The sequence below is a fragment of the Canis lupus genome, chromosome 10, assembly GCF_003254725.2.
Source record: "Canis lupus dingo isolate Sandy chromosome 10, ASM325472v2, whole genome shotgun sequence".
NCBI lineage: Eukaryota > Metazoa > Chordata > Mammalia > Carnivora > Canidae > Canis > Canis lupus.
Window position 1 is genome coordinate 49,993,093 of NC_064252.1, and position 18,206 is coordinate 50,011,298.

Below are 18,206 nucleotides of genomic sequence, written 5' to 3' on the forward strand. Positions count from 1 at the left end.
TCGGCTCTCTCTGACTTCAGTGTGTGGGGTCATCCCTGTTGCCCAAAAAGTACTAGTCAGATTGAACCACTTTGTTTCAGCAGAGAGGGAGGGGAATGAGCCCTAAGCTAGCTGTGGAGCGTTTCTAGGTTAGCCTGGAAGTGAAGCTGAACTTAAGGAATCATCTGCAGATGAGGTGCCTTCCAGGTGATGGAAAAGCCCAGAGTGAAGCCCCAGGAGACATGGAGGTGACTTGTTGAGAGTGGGGTGTGATCACACCTTCTTGGAGCAAAAGGGGGAGCGGGTGTGGGACTGACTGGGAAATGAAGGGGGGATTGAGAGTCTTGCAATAAAGCTCAAGATGTCTCTTTACTGGTGTTCTAGAACTTTCACCCAGGTAGCCGTGCTTTGATGGGCATGCAGGAGCTTTAGGGCCTGCACTATGGACATCTCAGGCTCACCCAGCTCAGTCCCACCAGCCACAGTATCTTCAGCCACCTCTCAGAGGGCTGTTTTACGGCCAACAGCTGCCTCTCCCCTTGGGGTTGTGTCATTTCCGTTTCTCTGGCGCCAGCTCAGTGTGGTCACATGTGAGAGAGGAATGACCCCCCATGTCTCCAGCTACGAGTCCTGCCCTTTTTCCCTCTGGCTCACAGCCCAGCACCAGGGAAGCTGCAGTCCATGCTGTGGACAGGCCCGCTGGCTGACCAGTGGAAGACAGGCCTGGCTGTTAAGAAAAATCGCCTCATTTCTCCCAAAATACCCCAGCTAGGTGCTAAATGGTGAAGGGGCCATGGAAAGTAACAATGTTAACACAAAACAAAAACCATTTAGCAGCTCTAAGAATTATGATCCACAAATTCTCTTCTCACCCCTCGAGTTTTTGTTTTTCTGTTCTTTTTCGGTTAGTGCAACCCCACACTATTCTGCTCTTACCTGAGAACTTGTGGCTTTATTAGAATCTTTGAAAATAAAGACACCAGGCTTCTCCTAGGGCAGGGCATAGTGGCATATTTGGTTTCGGGGTTTTGTTTTGTTTTGTTTTTTAAGTCCTGGTATGGCAGGAATTAGCTGTTGATTTTGGCTTCTTTTGCAAAGGGGCGTGGGTTGCTCGCCTTGTGGTGAAGCACGTCAGCACTCTTGGTACTACTGTCCTGCGCCCAGACTGCAGTCTACGGAGCGAGGGCCTGGCTGGCCTCCAGGGAGAGAGGAATGGATGGAGAGCCTCTTAAAAGAGGCAGGGCATGTTTTATGTGTGCATACCTGGCCTGCACTGAGTGCCTTCCTGGGCTAGGGGGTATGGAATGCAGGCAGGGCTTTGAGGGGTGCATTTGAGGCACCAGCACCTGGCAGGGTGGATGGCTATAACTCAGCCATCAGGTTTGCATGTGAAAAGGTGGGCCACCAGAGGCTGGCCGAAAGTCTGAGATTTGGGAATCCCTGGGGGTCCCAGCAGGTAGAGGGAGACACAGGGAGACTGGGCTGAGTCAGCAGACAGTGTTGAAGCCAGAAGACCTGGATCTAGTTTGGACTCTATGGGCTGTTGGAAGGAATCTCTTCTCCTTGAATTAGAGGTTTCATTTGTCATTCTAGGGAAGACAGACCCTAGGGATTCTAGGGTCTGTGGACCAGACCCCCTTCCAGAGAGGTCACCATGGGTCTCACTTACCATCCTCTGAGAGTGTGCTTTCTAATCTGTCTAATACCATCTAATTTCAGTTTCATGGTCCCCCATGAGTTGGCCATTGGTTGCAATCCCATTTTGTGTTTCAGGAAACTGAGACTTATATCTCTATAAACATTTTGGGCTATATACTTCCAGTCTTTTCCCCTTTTAGTTTTTTTTTTAAACAAAAATAAGTTCATACAATCATATTTTATAATACATTTTCTTTTTTTTAAATATTTTTTTTATTTATTCATGAGAGACACAGAGAGAGAGAGGCAGAGACACAGGCAGAGGGAGAAGCAGGCTCCATGCAGGGAGCCCGACGTGGGACTCGATCGCGGGTCACCAGGATCATGCCCTGGGCTGAAGGCAGGCGCCAAACCGCTGAGCCACCCGGGCTGCCCTATAATACATTTTCTAAAGTGAGCACTTTATTGTCATTTTCCAATACATGTTTGTATCACTGTTTCAAGCTTCATAGCATTGCAGTGTAAGAATCTGGTGTAATTTAGCAGACTTGTCCCCTGTTATTGGACCTGAAGGTTGAATCTCGTCTTTTTGCCAGTGCAAACATAGTGCTACCATAGATATCTTTGAAACTAAATTTTCACATATCTCATTAACTTTTTTAGTGATAAATTCCTAGAAGTAGAGTTACTGGATCAAAGAGTATTCACTTTTTGGAGATTGGCACAAGGAATCAAATTGTCTATACTTTCCCTTTTGTTTCATTTTTTTTATTTAAAAAATTTTTTTAGAAGATTTTATTTATTTATTTGAGAGAGAGAATGGGAGCACGAGTGGGACAGAGGGACAGAGGAATAGGGAGAAGCAGGCTCCTCGCTGAGCAGGGAGCCTGACATGGGGCTCAATCCCAGGTTGGGAATCATGACTGAACCAAAGGTAGATGCTTAACTGACTGAGCCACCCAGGCACTCTTTTTCATTTTTTTAAGTTGGTGAAATATACAGACACGTTAAAAGATGCTCAACATCACTCCTCATCAGGAAAACACAAATCAAAACCACGATGAGGTATCACTTCACACTTGTCAGAATGGCTAAAATCAACAACACAAGAACCAACAGGTGTTGGCAAGGATGTGGAGAAGAAAGAACCCTCTCATACTGGTGGGGAGGGGGGATGCAAATTGGTGCAGCCACTGTAGAAAAAAATATGGAGGTTTCCTCAGAAAGTTAAAAAGCAAAACTACCCTAGGATTCAGTAATCGCACTACTGGATATTTACCCAGAAAATACAAAAACACTAATTCAAAGGGATACATGCACCCTTATGTTTATAGCAGCATTATTTACAATAGTCAAGATGTGGAGCAGCCCAAGAAGATGTGGTATTTTTAATTGTGGTCAAAACACATAAAATTCACTATCTTAGCCACTTCTAAGTCTACATACAGTACAGTAGTGTTATGTACATTCACATTGTTATGCAGCCAGTCTCCAGAACTCTATCTTGCAAAACCTCAACTCTCTACCCACTATACATCTCCCTATTTGCCTCTGTCTGCTGCCCCTGGCAACTGCTGTTCTACTTTCTGTCTCTATGAATTGGCTACTTTAGGTTCCCCATAGAAGTGGAATCATGTACTAATTTGTCTTTTTGTGACTGGCCTGTTTTCACTTAGCATAATGGCCTTAAGGTTTATCTAGGTGGCATATGACAGGATTTCCTTCTTTTTAAAAGCTGAATAGTATTGCATTGTGTGCATATATTACATTTTCTTTATTCATCTATCAATGGATTCTTGGGATGTTCCTACCTTTAGCTTATTGTGACTAAAGCTGCCATGAACATGGGTGTACAAATTATCTTTTTAAGACACTCCTTTCGATTCTTTTGTGTATACAACCAGGACTGGAGTTGCTGGGTTCATAAGTAATTCTGTTTGTAATTTTTTGAGGAACTGTCACTGTCTGCCATAGTAGCTGTGTCATTTTAGGTTCCCGCAATTGCCTGCTTTCGAGTGTGATTTATAAGCATTCTTCCCTACGTGGCATAAGGCTTCCTCCCTGAGGACTGAAGCAATGACTTGCATTTCTTCCTCTCCCTCCCTCCAACCCAGGGTACCTAACTCCGGCCTTAGCCTTCTGTGGGTGCCGAGTGCCTTGGACCAACTGGGTGGGAGGGGTCCACCCAACTGGAAAGTCCCATTGCAGAGGAAACCTTGTGCTCTCCACCTCTGCATCTAGGGCCCAAGGCTCCAAGGGTGGGGCTTCTTGGAAAGATGCCCATCTGTGATGTGATGAGTCATCTTAGCCTGAAGAGGCAGGGACCAGCCTGGGTGTTGAGCCCAGGGCTTAACCATGATCAGCTTGCCTCAAAACCGAAAGTTTGGACTTAATCAAAAAACGAGCCCACTTCTTGAAAGGGTCCCTCTTCCCTTACCTAGTACAGCTGGGTGTTTTCACAACAAGCCCCGTTTGCCAGTGGGAATTGAGATGCAGTGCCCTGTGCTTCCTGGCAGCCTCTAGCTTCCTGCCCACTCACAGGGCTGCGTGATGACTGGGGTCCTGGCTCAGGAGCAGCCCACTCTCATCTTGGATCTAGTGTTGTTGTTTGGCCACTTGTACAGAAACACTCATGGGGCAGAGGGTGAAGGGATCCAAGAGCTGGAGTCACCTGTGGATTTCCGATCACATATTTGTAGACAGGAAAGTAGATCTTCATGGGAGTCAAAGAGCAAATGTAAGGTAAAGAAGCCCCTTCTTATGGGCAGAATTGGATGACTGGACCATGACCTTCATTAGGAAAAGCCATTGCCAGCTCCAGGAAGCCTTTTGGTCTTAACGTATATTGGAAATTATCCCCAAAGAATCACCTAAGTGACTGTAGCTCTTTTACTTTGATCTTTTACTTCTCTGCTTTCACAACTGCTTCCTTCAGAAAAGGCTTCGTGTCCATCATTTCTGATGAATTTTCATACAGTGAGGTACACCGATCTTAACTGTATGATTTGGTGAGTTGGACAAGGGTAAATACCCATGTAACCAATAACCCAGGAAAGACAAAGAACATTGCCATCACCCCAAAAGTTTCCTGCAGACCCTTTTCCAGTTGGTTCTTTCTCCACCCCCATCCCCACTCCCAGCAGTGACTGGTGATTAGTTTCTATTAATATGGATTATAATTTTGCTCTTTTTTGAATGTCATGTAACTGAAATCCTGTAGCATATACTTTTTTTGATATCTGGCTTCTTGTGCCAAACCTAATTTTTTTTTGGAGATTCAGCCTTATTGTATGTATATCAGGAGTTTGTCCTTTTGTTTATGTCTGAGTGGTGTTCCATTGTGTAACTATGCCACAATTTGTTTATGAATTCAGCAAAAGCCATTTTGTAAATGGAGCAAGAGAAAGCCTGTGGGCTCTATCCTCAGCGTCAGTGAATGGGTGCATTCAGCTCTGTATCCATCCCCTCCCCAGACACCAAGCCCTGCTCTTACTGGGTGCCAAGAGCAGTCAGGAATGGGCAGAGAGGATAGATACAGGGCAGGAAAAAGGCATATGCAAAAGAGATGTGGGGGGAAATGTTCTGCTGGTTCTGAGGTCAGGAAAAGGCTTAAGAAGGCTTTCAGGAGGTGGTGTCAGGAGGAAGTGGTTTTGCTGTGAGTTGTCCAGGAGGATGGAACTTAGAATTTCCAGAGAGCATGTGGGGAGGCCCATACTGGAACAGAGAGGACAAATGAAGCAATGGACAGTGGTGGCCCGACAGATGTTACTGAATTTACCACTTTGCAGTGGCCACCCCACTAGAGGCTTGGGACTGGCAGCCTGAGCCAGCACGCGGCTAACATCATCCCTCTCAGGTCTGAGCCCAGCTGTGAGGCAGGAAGGATCCCAGCGAGCAGCATGTCTCTCAGGTGAGCCACAGGGTGGCTGTGTTGAAACAGATCTACCGTGGGGCTTCTGGAGTATCTGCGTCCTCCTGTCATCTGCAGTTGGTCTCCCAGGCCAGGCCTCTGAATAGTTGGTTAATCCCACCTTCCTGCAGGGTGGACAGGCCACACAGCTAGGGAGGAGGGACAGGGCCAGCCCCAGCACTGAGCCTGCCTTCTGCCTTCTTTCCGTGTCTCCTCCAGGACTCCTACTATTTCTCCATCCTGTTTAGTGCTCTCGAGTGAGGAGCTTTTCCCTCCTGGTCATGAGTCATTTGGCAGGAGGCACGTTGACACTCGGTGACCCTGGTAACTGAGTCTTTGTGTTGAGCAAGGGCCTTCACATTCTGTGCCTGCCTTCCCCCAGGCAGAGTCACCCCAACCTTTGGACCTGTTCACGCCCCAGCCTGGCAGAGGGCAAGGTCACTAAATCCATATAAGTTGGGATCTAGCCAAGACCAACAATAATTCTTTACCTCGAATTTGCAGGGCACTTTGTACTTTGTCAGACATGATCAGACTTGCCATTCCTTCAGCCAGCCAGCCAGTGCTTGCTGAGTGCCTACTGTGTGCCAGTCGGTAGAAAGATGAACACGATATGGTTGATGCCTCTAAAAGCATACAGTCTGTTTGGGTGAGCTTGTGAATAAATAAGCTTAAGAAAAGGTGGGGCAGGAGTTATGTAAAGTATGGACTGGGGCCCCAGGAGGGAATGGCTGGTTATACCAGGGTATTTTAGTAGGGGTTCCCTAGAGAAGGAAGCACTCAGGAGGCCAGAAGGTAAGTGGTAATTTGGGGTAGACTCCGGGGGGGGGGGGGGTGGTTAGGAGGAGTGTTTACCAGGCAGAAGGAACAATTTGAATAAAGTCAGCAGTTGGAAACAGAAGGTTGGGTGTAGATATAGCAGCTATGATGTCTTAGCTCGGGCTGCTATAACTAAGTACAGACTGGGTGGCTTATGCACAACACACACTTATTTCTCACAGCTCTGGAGGCTAGAGATGGTTAGGTTATGGGTTGTAGGCTGCTGACTTCCTGCTGTGATCACGTATCAGAAGGGGTGAGGCAGCTCTCGGGGGTCTCTTTTATAAGGCTTTGCATCCCATTCATCACCTCCCAAAGACCCCTGCCTCCACTGCCATCACCTTGGATACTAGGTTTTCAACATATGACCTGGGAGCTGGAGGCACAGACATTCAGCCTATAGCATGTGGTGAGCGCCAAGGGTGGCCTGGTGATGAGGATGGAATCTTGCAGGGCCTGGTATGGGCACCAGGTGTTTGGACCTCACTGTATAGCACTGGGGACCCCTGAAGGGTTGAAACAGTGGAGTTCTGGAAGGTTCACCCTGGGAGCAGTGTGCAGGATGGATTAGAACCAGAGCAGAGGCAGGGAACGGTGCCTGCGTGGCTCAGTTGATAAAGCGTCTGCCTTCAGCTCAGGTCATGATCCCGGAGTCCTAAGATCGAGCCCTAGGTTAGGCTTCCTGCTCAGCGAGGAGTCAGTTTCTCCCTCTCCCTCTCCTCCTTCTCCCACTTGTTCTTTCTCTCTCTCTCTTGCTCACTCTGTCTCTCAAATAAATAAATAAAATCTTAAAAAACTACAAAAACTGGAGGCAGGGAGGCCAATTAGGCTGATGTGATCATCCACTCAAGAGGTAAAGCCTAAAACAAGGGAGGCAGAGAAGGAAAGGGGAAGTTTTAAGGGCATGGTCCTCAGTTGGCTGTTGGGGTGGAGGGCAGAAGAGAGTTGGGGGTTCTATTCCTATAGCTCCTCCAGTAAGTTCATCCCAAGCACCTGTTGCATAGAAAGCACTGCGTGGGACACGAAGGTGAGAGAGACCTGGATTCTGTCCATGAGGAAGCAACAGTCCAGGACAGCACCCACTGCAGGTCTATGTGTTAGTCACATGTGACAGAAACACAATTTCAACTGACTTGACCCAAAACGGGGTGGGGTGTCATGGGCTCGTCATACACTGGGAAGTTTCAGGGGGTAGAGCTTCAGGCAGTGTGCTCAGATGGTGTCGTGAGGAATCTGCCCTCTTCAGTCTCGTCTCTTCTATACTCTGTAGATTTCCCCCCCACAATGGCTGTGAATTTAATTTATTCAGTCTTTTTCTTGTCTTAAAAAAAAAAAAAAACACACACCGAGGGGGGCACTTGACGGGATGAGCCCTGGGTGATATGCTGTATGTTGGCAAATTGAACTCCAATAAAAAAAAAATCAAAACCACAAAAATTAACAAAAAACCAACCCAAACTGACACAAACATGTTTTCCTTTATGGCATTCACTGCTAGTAAGCATCACAGTGCTTTCCCTTCTTGGGTTCTGACCATTTCTTTGCTTCAGTGTATTCTTGTTTAGGTGTGTTTTGTTGTTTTTTATATTTGCTTTAGAGCAATGATTTTACTTTATTTTATAAAAAAATTTTTAATTATGGTTTAAAAAAAAAAGATAACACTTAACCATTGTAAGCTTTGGCAGGTGTATAGCTCAGTCCTGTGAACTCTATTCACGCTGTGTGGCTTCATTTTAAGGCAGGCTTTCCCTAACGTCTGCAGGCTGACCTCTTCACAGCTTCTCAGCCCCAGTTCTGGGCCCTGTGCTCATCCATTGCCAGTCACTGTGGCCCGGGTGGATGGGTCTGCCCAGGAGGTGGACTGGGGTCCTGATGCTCAGAGACTGCAGGAGGGCTGCTCATAGGGAAGGCGAGGTGCTGGGGCTGGAGAACAGAAGTGGGTGCCTCCAGGGCAATGGCAGCAGCTGTCTACTTCCAGCAGGTTGATCTGCTCGAGAATAACTTACCTGAGGGAGAGACTGAGTGTGTGGAAGGGTACCTGTACGGTGCTGTCCAGCTCCTGTATCTGTACGTGCCCATACTTAGGGACTGTAGCGGGGGTACAGAAAGGCTTACATTTTGCCTCACTCGGGAGAGAAGAGCTGGGTGTCAGTAACCACCGCACAGCATAGAAATGGTGAGTGCCTGGAGGGTGGGTGTTTTCGTCCAGCGACCTGGAAGGAGGGTCAGGAATGGTTCCTGTAGGATTTGGGCCGGAAGGGTAGGCAGGAGTTGGACATGGGGGTGCCGCAGTGTGGTTCCCCGTGTGAGGCCTAGGTGTGCCTGCCATTAGCCCGCAGCTTGACCCCGGCCGCTGCCAATACCACCGCTTTAGCCTCCTCCTTCCCCACCGCAGACCTTACCCCCACTGGCTGCTCCTGAGTCTGGGTTTCCCCGGGTGAGCCCACCCCCAGGCCCATAGGCAGGGCCGGGGGCTTAGGGGTCAGGGCAGGGAGGTCTGAGATGCTGTCTTCCTCCCGCAGGACTCTCCCTGGAACGCCTGCCCAACTCCATCGCTTCCCGCCACCGCCTGACAGAGAGGGAGGAGGAAGTGATCACCTGCTTCGAGAGGGCCTCCTGGATCGCTCAGGTGTTCCTGCAGGAGTTGGAGAAGGTGAGCTGGGAATATGGCACTCTGCTTCTAGCTGCCTCCATTGAGCACCTGTCACAACAGCCCCCCACTAAGCCTGTGGATCGCCCTTGTGCATATTGGAAAAAGGCACCCTCTACCCCTCCAGTATCAATCTGCCTCAGTGGTTGGAAAGCTCATCACAGTATATCTAGTCTGTCAGAATGAGACCCTTCGCCTCCAGCAAATAGATTTAATAAACGAGACTGCACTGGGGAGCTCAGAGCCTCCCTGGTGAGCTCAATCCTGATGAGCAAGTGTGACAGCCTTATCTGCACCCATCAAACCTGTGTAATCTTCACTGCAACTCTCTGTGACGTAGGTATTGTATTTATCCCCATCTACTAGGTGAGGTTTAGAGAGATGAAACCATTTGTTTACCACAGTCCCTTTGGAAGAGGTGCAGTTGGCTGATCCTTGCAGTTAGGCACCCTTCCCCGCCCTCAGGTGGCTGGGAAGCTCCCTACTGGATCCCCTAGGGGAGGGCAGGCCTTGGGGCTCACTGTCCAAGCCTTTCAGAGGCCAGCAGAAGCCAGCCAGCCAGGCTCTGGAAGGCCTCGAGTCTCCCCTTCTCCCCCCTGCCCCCTGGGGAACCTGTTTGCAGGACAGCAGTTCTGGTGTTAGCAGTATCCCGTGATGTTACCCCGATTCTTCCCATCTGGGGAGCTCCCGACGTGATGGGGGGGAAGGATAGACAGCTATATTTAGCAAAGATACTGCTCATGGTTACTGAGTTCCTGCTTTTGTGTCAGGCAGTACTCTGAGTACTTGACAGTCATTCTCGAATTTAACCCACACACCCACTGGCTTGAGATAGGTCCCGTTGCTCCTATTTCCTAAGTGAGAAACTCAGGTTTGGGGAGGCGTTCAGTGGCTTCCTGGAGTTCAGACACTGTCCAAGTGTTGGCAGGATTGGAACCCTGGGAATGTGGCTCTGATCACCCCAGCACCTGTCTTGTGACAGCCTTGCTAGAGGAGTCATCCTCAGGCCAGGCCAGTTCTCCCAGAGGGAGGTTTCTTAGCCTCAGCACGGACACTGGGGTCAGACCATTCTTTGCTGTGTGGGGTGCCCTGTGTATTATAAAATGTTCAGCAGGGGGATCCCTGGGTGGCGCAGCGGTTTGGCGCCTGCCTTTGGCCCAGGGCGCGATCCTGGAGACCTGGGATCGAATCCCACATCGGGCTTCCGGTGCATGGAGCCTGCTTCTCCCTCTGCCTGTGTCTCTGCCTCTCTCTCTTTCTCCCTCTGTGACTATCATAAATAAATAAAAATTTAAAAAAAAAAATTAAAAAAAATAAAATAAAATAAAATAAAATAAAATAAAATAAAATAAAATAAAATAAAATGTTCAGCAGCATCCCTGGCTTCTTCAGACAGCTCCCTGCCTCTCAACCAAAATGTTGTGACAACCAAAACTGTCTCCGGATGTGTCAAATGTCCCTGGAGGGTAAAATCACATCCCTGGTGAGTGTCACTACCCAAGAGTCCTCCTGCTTGATTTAGATTTCAGGAGGAAAGGAGAGGTGATTGAGAGACTTAGCAAAAACAGGACTCGAGTGCATTCCCTGGCAGAGACCTACTCAGAGACTTGGCGTGGTTGAGGTGACCTCTGCTGAGGTCACGTGGATCACTGCTAGACAGCAGTATTTTTGGAGCTCTTCAATTCAATTGGAATTGCATGTGGTTTGGAGAAACTTTCATGAGAAAGATAGTCTCCCATTCAGCCAGAAGCCTAGGCTTTCGACTTTTTCTTTTTTTTTAAATATTTTATTTATTTATTCATGAGAGACACAGACAGAGAGAGAGGCAGAGACACAGGCAGAGGGAGAAGCAGGCTCCATGCAGGGAGCCCGATGTGGGACTCGATCCCTGGACCCCAGGATCACACCCTGGACCGAAGGCAGGCACTAAACTGCTGAGCCACCCAGGGATCCCCTAGGCTTTCGACTTTTAAAGGGGGTTGCGGTGAGGGGCTGTAATGGTGGGCAGGACTGGAATCAGTGCCCTGTGGCAGTTGGGGGGACAAATGGGCCCCAGGAGCTGGTTATCTCGGGTCAGGGAAGGGCAGGCCACAGAACACTGTGCATGCTCAGAAATGTTGTGTGTCCCTCCTAAGACCCAGCCCCAAGCTCCAAGGAACTAAGAACCTTTCTTAAATCTACTTCAATTTCTGAAAGATAAGGTGGACGGCTCATTGATGTGTTTCTTGGGTGAGGGAAGGGAGGTGGCATAGGAAAGGCAGGCCTGTCTCGGTGGGGCTGGATGATCCCCTTAGAGCTGAGGCTTGAGGCCACCTCTGTTAATAACACAATTGTTCCTCAGGTTTTCCTAGAATCTGAGGTCTTAGCTGTTGGGCTGTCCTGACATTCCATGGTTATATGACAGGGACAGTACCTGGTATATCGTAGGCACTTGAGTGTTTTTTGAATGAGTGAACCAAGAAGTAGTAGAAACAGCCTGAGCCTGTAACTGGCCAGACTGAATTTTGAGACCTAGGTGCATGTCAGCTTTGTGACCTTAGGCACATTCTGAGCCTCAGTTTCCACATCTGTGAAATGCAGACAAAATCAGCTTTGCATGCCATCGTGGGCATCCAGCATTTGAATGAGAAGCGCATGATTTAGCCGTCTTTAAAACAAAAGCAAGTGAGGTGGGGTTCAGTCTGAGAATGGCACCACGTACTACTCTGCGGCGGCTCGGGATGTGGGCTAGTGATGGGGCTGCTGTATCCGCCAGGGCTGACTCTCGCCCCAACCCCTCTGACTCAGAGTTCTGAGACATGGCTCTCTCTGTGTTCCCCTTCCCAGATCACAAATAACACCACATCACGGCATCTGAAAGGCTCTCACCCGGTTGACTACGAGCTCACCTACTTCCTGGAAGCTGCCCTCCAGAGTGCTTATGTGACAAACCTGAAGAAGGGGTAGGTCGCTTGCAGCTGAGTGGGCCCTGGATGTTTCTTTCTGGGTTGTGGGTGCTCCTGATGCTGGTCGCGTTAAGTCTGGCCTCTCTGATCTGGGTGTGTGTACGTGTGTGCGCTCTTGAGAGGATCGGTGGGGGCTGGTGTGTTCCCATCTTGTCAGGCTGAGCTGTGCAGAGGCACACACCTGGGGAGGAGGGCAGTTGTGGACCCCTGGCCTCCAGGAGGCCTGCATTCTCCTCCTCTCTCTCCACTGTACCCTCAGTATTAGACAAGGGGATACTGCTCAAGTCCCTGTCTTCTGAATGGTAAAAACAGGGTGGAAGGGTTCCCACCAGGAGGCAGGCTGTCACTCTGCTCTCAGGTGAGAATACCTGCCAGAGCTCTTGACCCATCCCAGCTGCTTAGAAAACCAGAGGTATTATTATTATCATTTATTTGTATTATTTTTGTGGCAGGCCCCAGCTGGGTAGGCTGATGGCCCAAGCCTGAACTTCATACCTTTTGTTTCTGTTCTTTAAATTTTCCTAGTGCCAGGCCAGGGAGGCGGTGTGTCGCCATTTGGGACATGCAGACCGGGAGGCCCAGAGAGCCAAGGCGGCTTGGCCCCCAAGGATGGAGCTAGCCCAGACCCTGGGCTCCTCAGACCACCCTGTGGCTGGCAGGGTACGGGCTGAAGGACATCACAGGGACCCTGGGAAGCATGCTGCCTCTGTTCTACCTCTACCATCTGGGCTTTTCTTTCCTTTTATGGTTGCTGAGCTTCAGTTTCGTAGACACAGTGGCCCGGTGGGCCAGTTCCTGTTTTTGCTGCCCAGGCAGCTGCCACCTGGCCACTTCTCCCTAGCTGCAGGCAGCCCCTGCCCTGGCTCTGCCCCCACCCCTGGGACCCCCTTCGGTCTGCAGGATGAATGAGGGGTGTGGAGAGATGGCCCCTCAGCTGAACCTTCGCAGTATGGGTCTGCTGCTGCCTGTTTTTGCAAATAAAGTTTTATTGGAACATAGCCATACCTACTGTTTACCTATTGTCTCTCACCCGGAGTGGAGTAAATAGCAAATCCTAAAATATTTACTCTCTGACCCTTTATAGAAAAGTGTGCTGACGCCTGCTGTGTTTAAGAGGCCCTCCCTCCCAAGGCCTCCTGTAGGCACAAAGGGTGGAGGTGCTCGTCTGCACCTCTTTGTGATTCCAGTGTCCCCTTCATTCTTGTGTTTGTCTGCATACGTGCCGAGTCTGTGTGAGGTACTTGCTAAGTGCTTTGCTTCATGTGTATTTGGTCCTCCTGGCAGCCCTGTGGTAGGGCTGTTGTTGCATCCCCATTATGTGGGGGGCGGTGGAGGCACAGAGAACATAAATGACCTGCCCTGGGCAGAGCCAGGATGATGAATGCAGGACCCAGCTGGTGCTCCTTCCCGTTGGGCTCCCCTGCCTGCAGCAGGAGTAATGAGACCCTGCCGCTGCCCCCAGGTGCTCCCGCCTCGCACGCATGTGTGCTTTGAGTGTGCTCAGCTTGGTAGATGTGGCCTCAGCTTCCGGTTTGAAGAGTTGGAGGTGGGGTACCCTGGCCATCTGGAAGTCGCCAAAGTGGGGCCCAGGAGTGGGAGGCTACCTAGCAACCCCAGGCGAGTTCCTCTTCCACCCCCTTTCCCCCCAGCTCCACTTCCTTCCTCCAACCGGGGGCTTCTGTTTGTCCTGCATCTAGATGGGTGAGGGTCCAAGGAGAGGCAGGACTGAAAAGCACCTTGAGTACTGAGTTCAGAGCACAGGGAGTGTTGCAATGAACCCCCTCTCTGCTGCAGTCCCCTCAGGGCTGCCCGTTCCCCTTGCCCACACCGCACTTGCTGCACTTGTGACTGGGTTCAGGTGACCATCAAGGACAGCCAGGAGGGAAGGCGGGAGAGTGCCGGCGGTGATCCAGCACCTGCTGTGTGCTGGGCTGGACCATGTGCTCAGCGTACAGTGTCCTGTGAAGGGAGTCAGGTGACCCCAGGTCACTCGACAGGGGGCAGAGCCTCAGCAAGGTTGAGTAACTTGCCCAACCTCACCCACTGGGATTCTGGCTTCAGATCTGAGTAGCCTCAAAACCCATGTAGCTTCCAGCTTGGAGGGGTGTGGGAGAAAGCAGGGCCTGGTGGTGGTTGGGCTGATCCTCGCTTTGCTGACTCAGGACTCTCTCTGGGATACTGAGTCACCATTCTCAGTGGGTGGCTCCTCTTCCTGAAGCTGGTCCCACCCGTCCCTGAGCAGGCCTCTTCCTCCTTGTCCGTGTTCCGCACACTCTGGCTGTGTGTGTGTGTGTGTGTGGTGGGATGGTGGTGGTGCGGCCAGCAGTGGACAGAGCAGTAACCAACGCTCATCCCTCCAGGACAGCCCAAGTAATTCCAGTTACTGTTCCATTCCTGTCGCTCTGCTCTCCACCCTTCGTCCTCTTTTCCTAAAGTGCAAATCATAGCCCTGAAAGACAGGATGCTGACTCTTCTCCCCCTGCACCCCCCCGCCCCGCCGGGCCTCCCAAATAAAGAGCAATGGAAACTGAGTCATTTCTTTCCAAGCAAACAGCCCAAACATTCGAAAACTTGAGTGGGAGCAGCAGTCCCTGGGACATGTGGCAACAGCCCAGCCCCTCCATCCATTTCCTGTGGCCACGTCCAGCCCAGAGGTGGCCTGGGAATGTGACAGATATTTAAAGCAGGGCTGTGGCCCCGTGTGCCTGGCTGGACTTGAAATAGTTTCTTTACCCCTTTTCTTTTAATAGTAGCTAATACTTGTTGAATACCTAGTGCATGCCAGGCAGGATCCTATGAAGAACTGATAACATCTCCATTTACTGAAGAAAGGAGAGGAGAGGTCACTTGCCCAAAGTCACAGAGCTAATAGGTGATAGAGCCAGCACGCCTGGTACTGAAGGGAGTCTGTCCCCGCTCAGTCCCTGGCTTTGCCTACCACTACCCATGGTGGTATGAGCTTCTGTAATTACTCATTATGGTCTTCAGGTCACAGTTACATCTTCCTAGGCCAATTAAGAGTTCCAGTGGTTTTTAAAATATATTTGTTGTTATTAACTTAAAAAAAAATCATCACTTTAACCCAGGGTTTCTCAGGTACTGATTTATTGACCTTGTGAGCCAGATACCAGTACCTTATAGGCTTTAGCGACGTGCCTGGCCTCCACCCACTAGATGCCAATAGCTCTTCCTGCCCCGAACGTGACAACCAAAAATGTGTCTAGATGTTGACAAGTGTCTTGGATGGTGGAGGACAAAATGACATCTAGTTAAGAACCACTGCCTTAGCTTTTTTTTTTTTTAATATATTTTTTAATTAATTAATTTATTTATTTATGATAGTCACACACAGAGAGAGAGAGAGAGAGAGAGAGAGGCAGAGACACAGGCAGAGGGAGAAGCAGGCTCCATGCACCGGGAGCCCGACGTGGGATTTGATCCCGGGTCTCCAGGATCGCGCCCTGGGCCAAAGGCAGGCGCCAAACCACTGCGCCACCCAGGAATCCCCACTGCCTTAGCTTAAGGTGCAAGAACCATAGGTTCAGGCTTAGATTGGGACCTCGATGCCTGATACTGGATCTTCTCTTCCAGACAGCTCCGAAAAGTCGTTTAAGGGTCTCCAGAGCCATTTCCTGTTGGTTGAATCCTCCCCTTCCTCACCTGGGGCTCTTGGGGTGTTTAGGAAGGTGGTGAAACCCTTTGCCACATAAAGAGAGGTCACAGCCCAGTAGAGGGGAGGGGCTAAGGAAAAAACCCCCGAGAACAGCCCAAGCATTCATTTCACAGATAGCCTTTGAGAGCACACCACGCACTGGGCACCCACCTTACTCATGAGGTTGAAGCTGGGAACAGGATGAGCTCCCCTCCTTAGGGAGCTTCCACCCCAGCACAGAGCAGTCACAGAGCCAAATGTAGCTGTCACATATTGCTCTGTGCTAGGGAAGGAAGAGGCAAGGAGGTGGGGGTGCTGCTGGGATAGGGTGGGCTCTCGGGCCAGGGAGCTTCCCGGTGTTAGAAGACTTCTCTTGGGGCCCAAGGAGCAGGGAGAGATGGTGGGACCTGCTTCTGGGTGGAACCTGAGAACTGGCGCTCATTCCCATGTGGGCCCCGGGTAGACTGGGAGTACTCTGTTCTCGACGACAGATGGCCACAAGCAGAGCCTGCTCCCAGGGTCCCACTTTGTCCTTCCATGTGAGGATTTGACATAACCCAAAGAGTGTGGTATTCTCCACTGTGCAAACGTTTGCTAGACCTTCGACATCTCTTCTTTTATGCTGGGCGTGGGTTAAGCCCAGGCCTAAGTATTTTAGACTTAGTATGTTTGAGGGACATTTGTTCCCAGGGGCCTGGCCCTGTGGATCCATTATCAGTTCCCACCAATGACTCCTGCCACTTGCCCTGTAGCTGATGACAGTGTTCCTAACTGACCTGGAACTGAAAGTACTGACCTGAAAGGACAGTCGTGAATTGAGAGGCCCTCTTCCAGAGAGCGAGGGCCTGAGACCCTGCAGCTCGTTCCCCTCGAGGCCACCAGGGGGCAGCCGTGGACTCTGATGGGAGCTTCCTCCCAGGTAGTTCCGCAGGCGCTGGCCGCCAGGAGAGGGCACCTTTCTGACACGTTCTTGTGGCTGCCGACCCTGGCAGCGGGGCCCCAAGTCCTAGCTCTGGTTCTCCTTTGCATGAAGCAGCTCCAGGGGTGAGGCAGCAAGGGAGCTAAGGGCGATGCAATAACAGGAAACAATGTGAACTGTAGGCTTCTTCCCCCAGAGTGGGCAAAGGGCCATTCTCTTTGGAGTGGTTTTTTTTCCCCTTTCTTCTGCCTAGACCTGCAGAGCCGCTTCTTGGCTCTGGGCTGGGAGTGAGCTTGAGCCATGCATATTGAACCAGTGGGCTGTATGTTTTGTGCATGTTAAAAAAAATTTTTTTTTAATTACTAAAGCAGTACGTGCTCACTGTAACCAAAACCAAACAAAAGAAGGGAGTGAGTGTGTGTGTGTGTGCGCGCGCGCGCGCTTTCTGCAGGAGTTTCCTGGGGCAGATTGTTCAGCCTTATAAAAGCACTCTCCCTTGCTGAGGGGTGTGCGTATGGGTGGCTGTGAGTGTATGTGGGTGTGCAACTGCATACACTTCACCCTGCCAACTAGGTGGGGAGTTGAGAGGCAGCTAAAGCTGCCTGGGCTGCCCACGGCTGCAGGGGAGGACTCTGCCCAATGGCGAGGTGACTTAGAAGGCCCGGCCTGCTGTGTGGTGTGACCCTGTGACAGGTGGGTTCAGTCAGCAGCGATTTTGTCTCATTCTCAGTAGCCAGCTGCTGTGTGCAGCACTGGGGAGCACAGAAGACAGATGGCTCTAAGGGGGATTCAGGGGCCAGAATCATCCAACTGGGAGGCCCCGGGGTGCCTCCTCGTGACCTGTGTTACTCTTTGGGGGACACAGGGAGACCTCTGAGGTCCATTGGAGAGATCATACTCTTCTAAGCTCTCTTAGTGCACAGCTTGTATTTACTGTTAGTACCCACTCACTACCCATCCCAAACCTCCCTAGAGAGGAAAGATCTCTTTGCCTGGACGTCGTTAGGGCCCTGCAAGGGAAGCATTGCTGCCTTTTTTCTGGGACTTGGGGTGACCAGGAGAGCTTTAGCTTTTGAAACTGATGATATGGGTCTAAGGCAGGAGTGAACAGCTTGATAAGTATTTGAACTTCACCTGACTTTGTCTCCTGACTCAACCCTCCAGCTGTCGGCATCTGCCAACTGGCTGTGCTCTTCTGGGTCTTTGACTAGAAACCTCTCCTCTGCAATTAGTGCCAGTCCTGAAATGGGGACTTCTGGTCAGGGTCACGTGCACCCAGCGTCTTGTTTAGATTCCATTTAACCATAAATGCCATGCAGCTTATTCTCTGTTTCAAATCAAACCAAACCAAAACCAAAAATAATTTGTTGAGTGTCTACTTTATGCAAAACACTTTGCTAAACTCTGGTAAAGCAGGAGTGTGGTTAATTTAACAGACCATGAGCTCCTTACCTGCAGAGCCACGAATGAGATACTCATTCACCCATTCTGTCTCTCGGTCCATTCCGCCAGGGTTTGTTGAATGCCTCTCATCAACAGGGCTGGTGACCAGGCACTGAGTATACAGTAGGTACTTTGTAAAGACTAGTCAGTGGGCTGACTTTCAGGAATCCTAGAGATCCCACAGCCAGGAAAGGAGAGTGTGACCATCCTGGGTCAAAAGACAAGCATTGTTTTTCTTGGGAATCTTTTTA

The 18,206-nt window shown here is 50.2% G+C and overlaps 1 protein-coding gene across 7 annotated transcripts in view; it reads left to right on the forward strand.

The window, feature by feature from the left end:
* Nucleotides 1–18,206, forward strand: part of TTC7A (tetratricopeptide repeat domain 7A) — a 144,615-nt gene that overhangs the window by 48,995 nt on the left and 77,414 nt on the right. For all 7 annotated transcript variants that reach the window (XM_025466022.3, XM_035696196.2, XM_035696198.2 and 4 more), the window contains exons 4-5: nt 8,869–8,999; nt 11,823–11,938. In XM_025466022.3, coding sequence (XP_025321807.3) covers nt 8,869–8,999; nt 11,823–11,938 — 247 coding nt within the window. The remainder of the gene's footprint in view (nt 1–8,868; nt 9,000–11,822; nt 11,939–18,206) is intronic.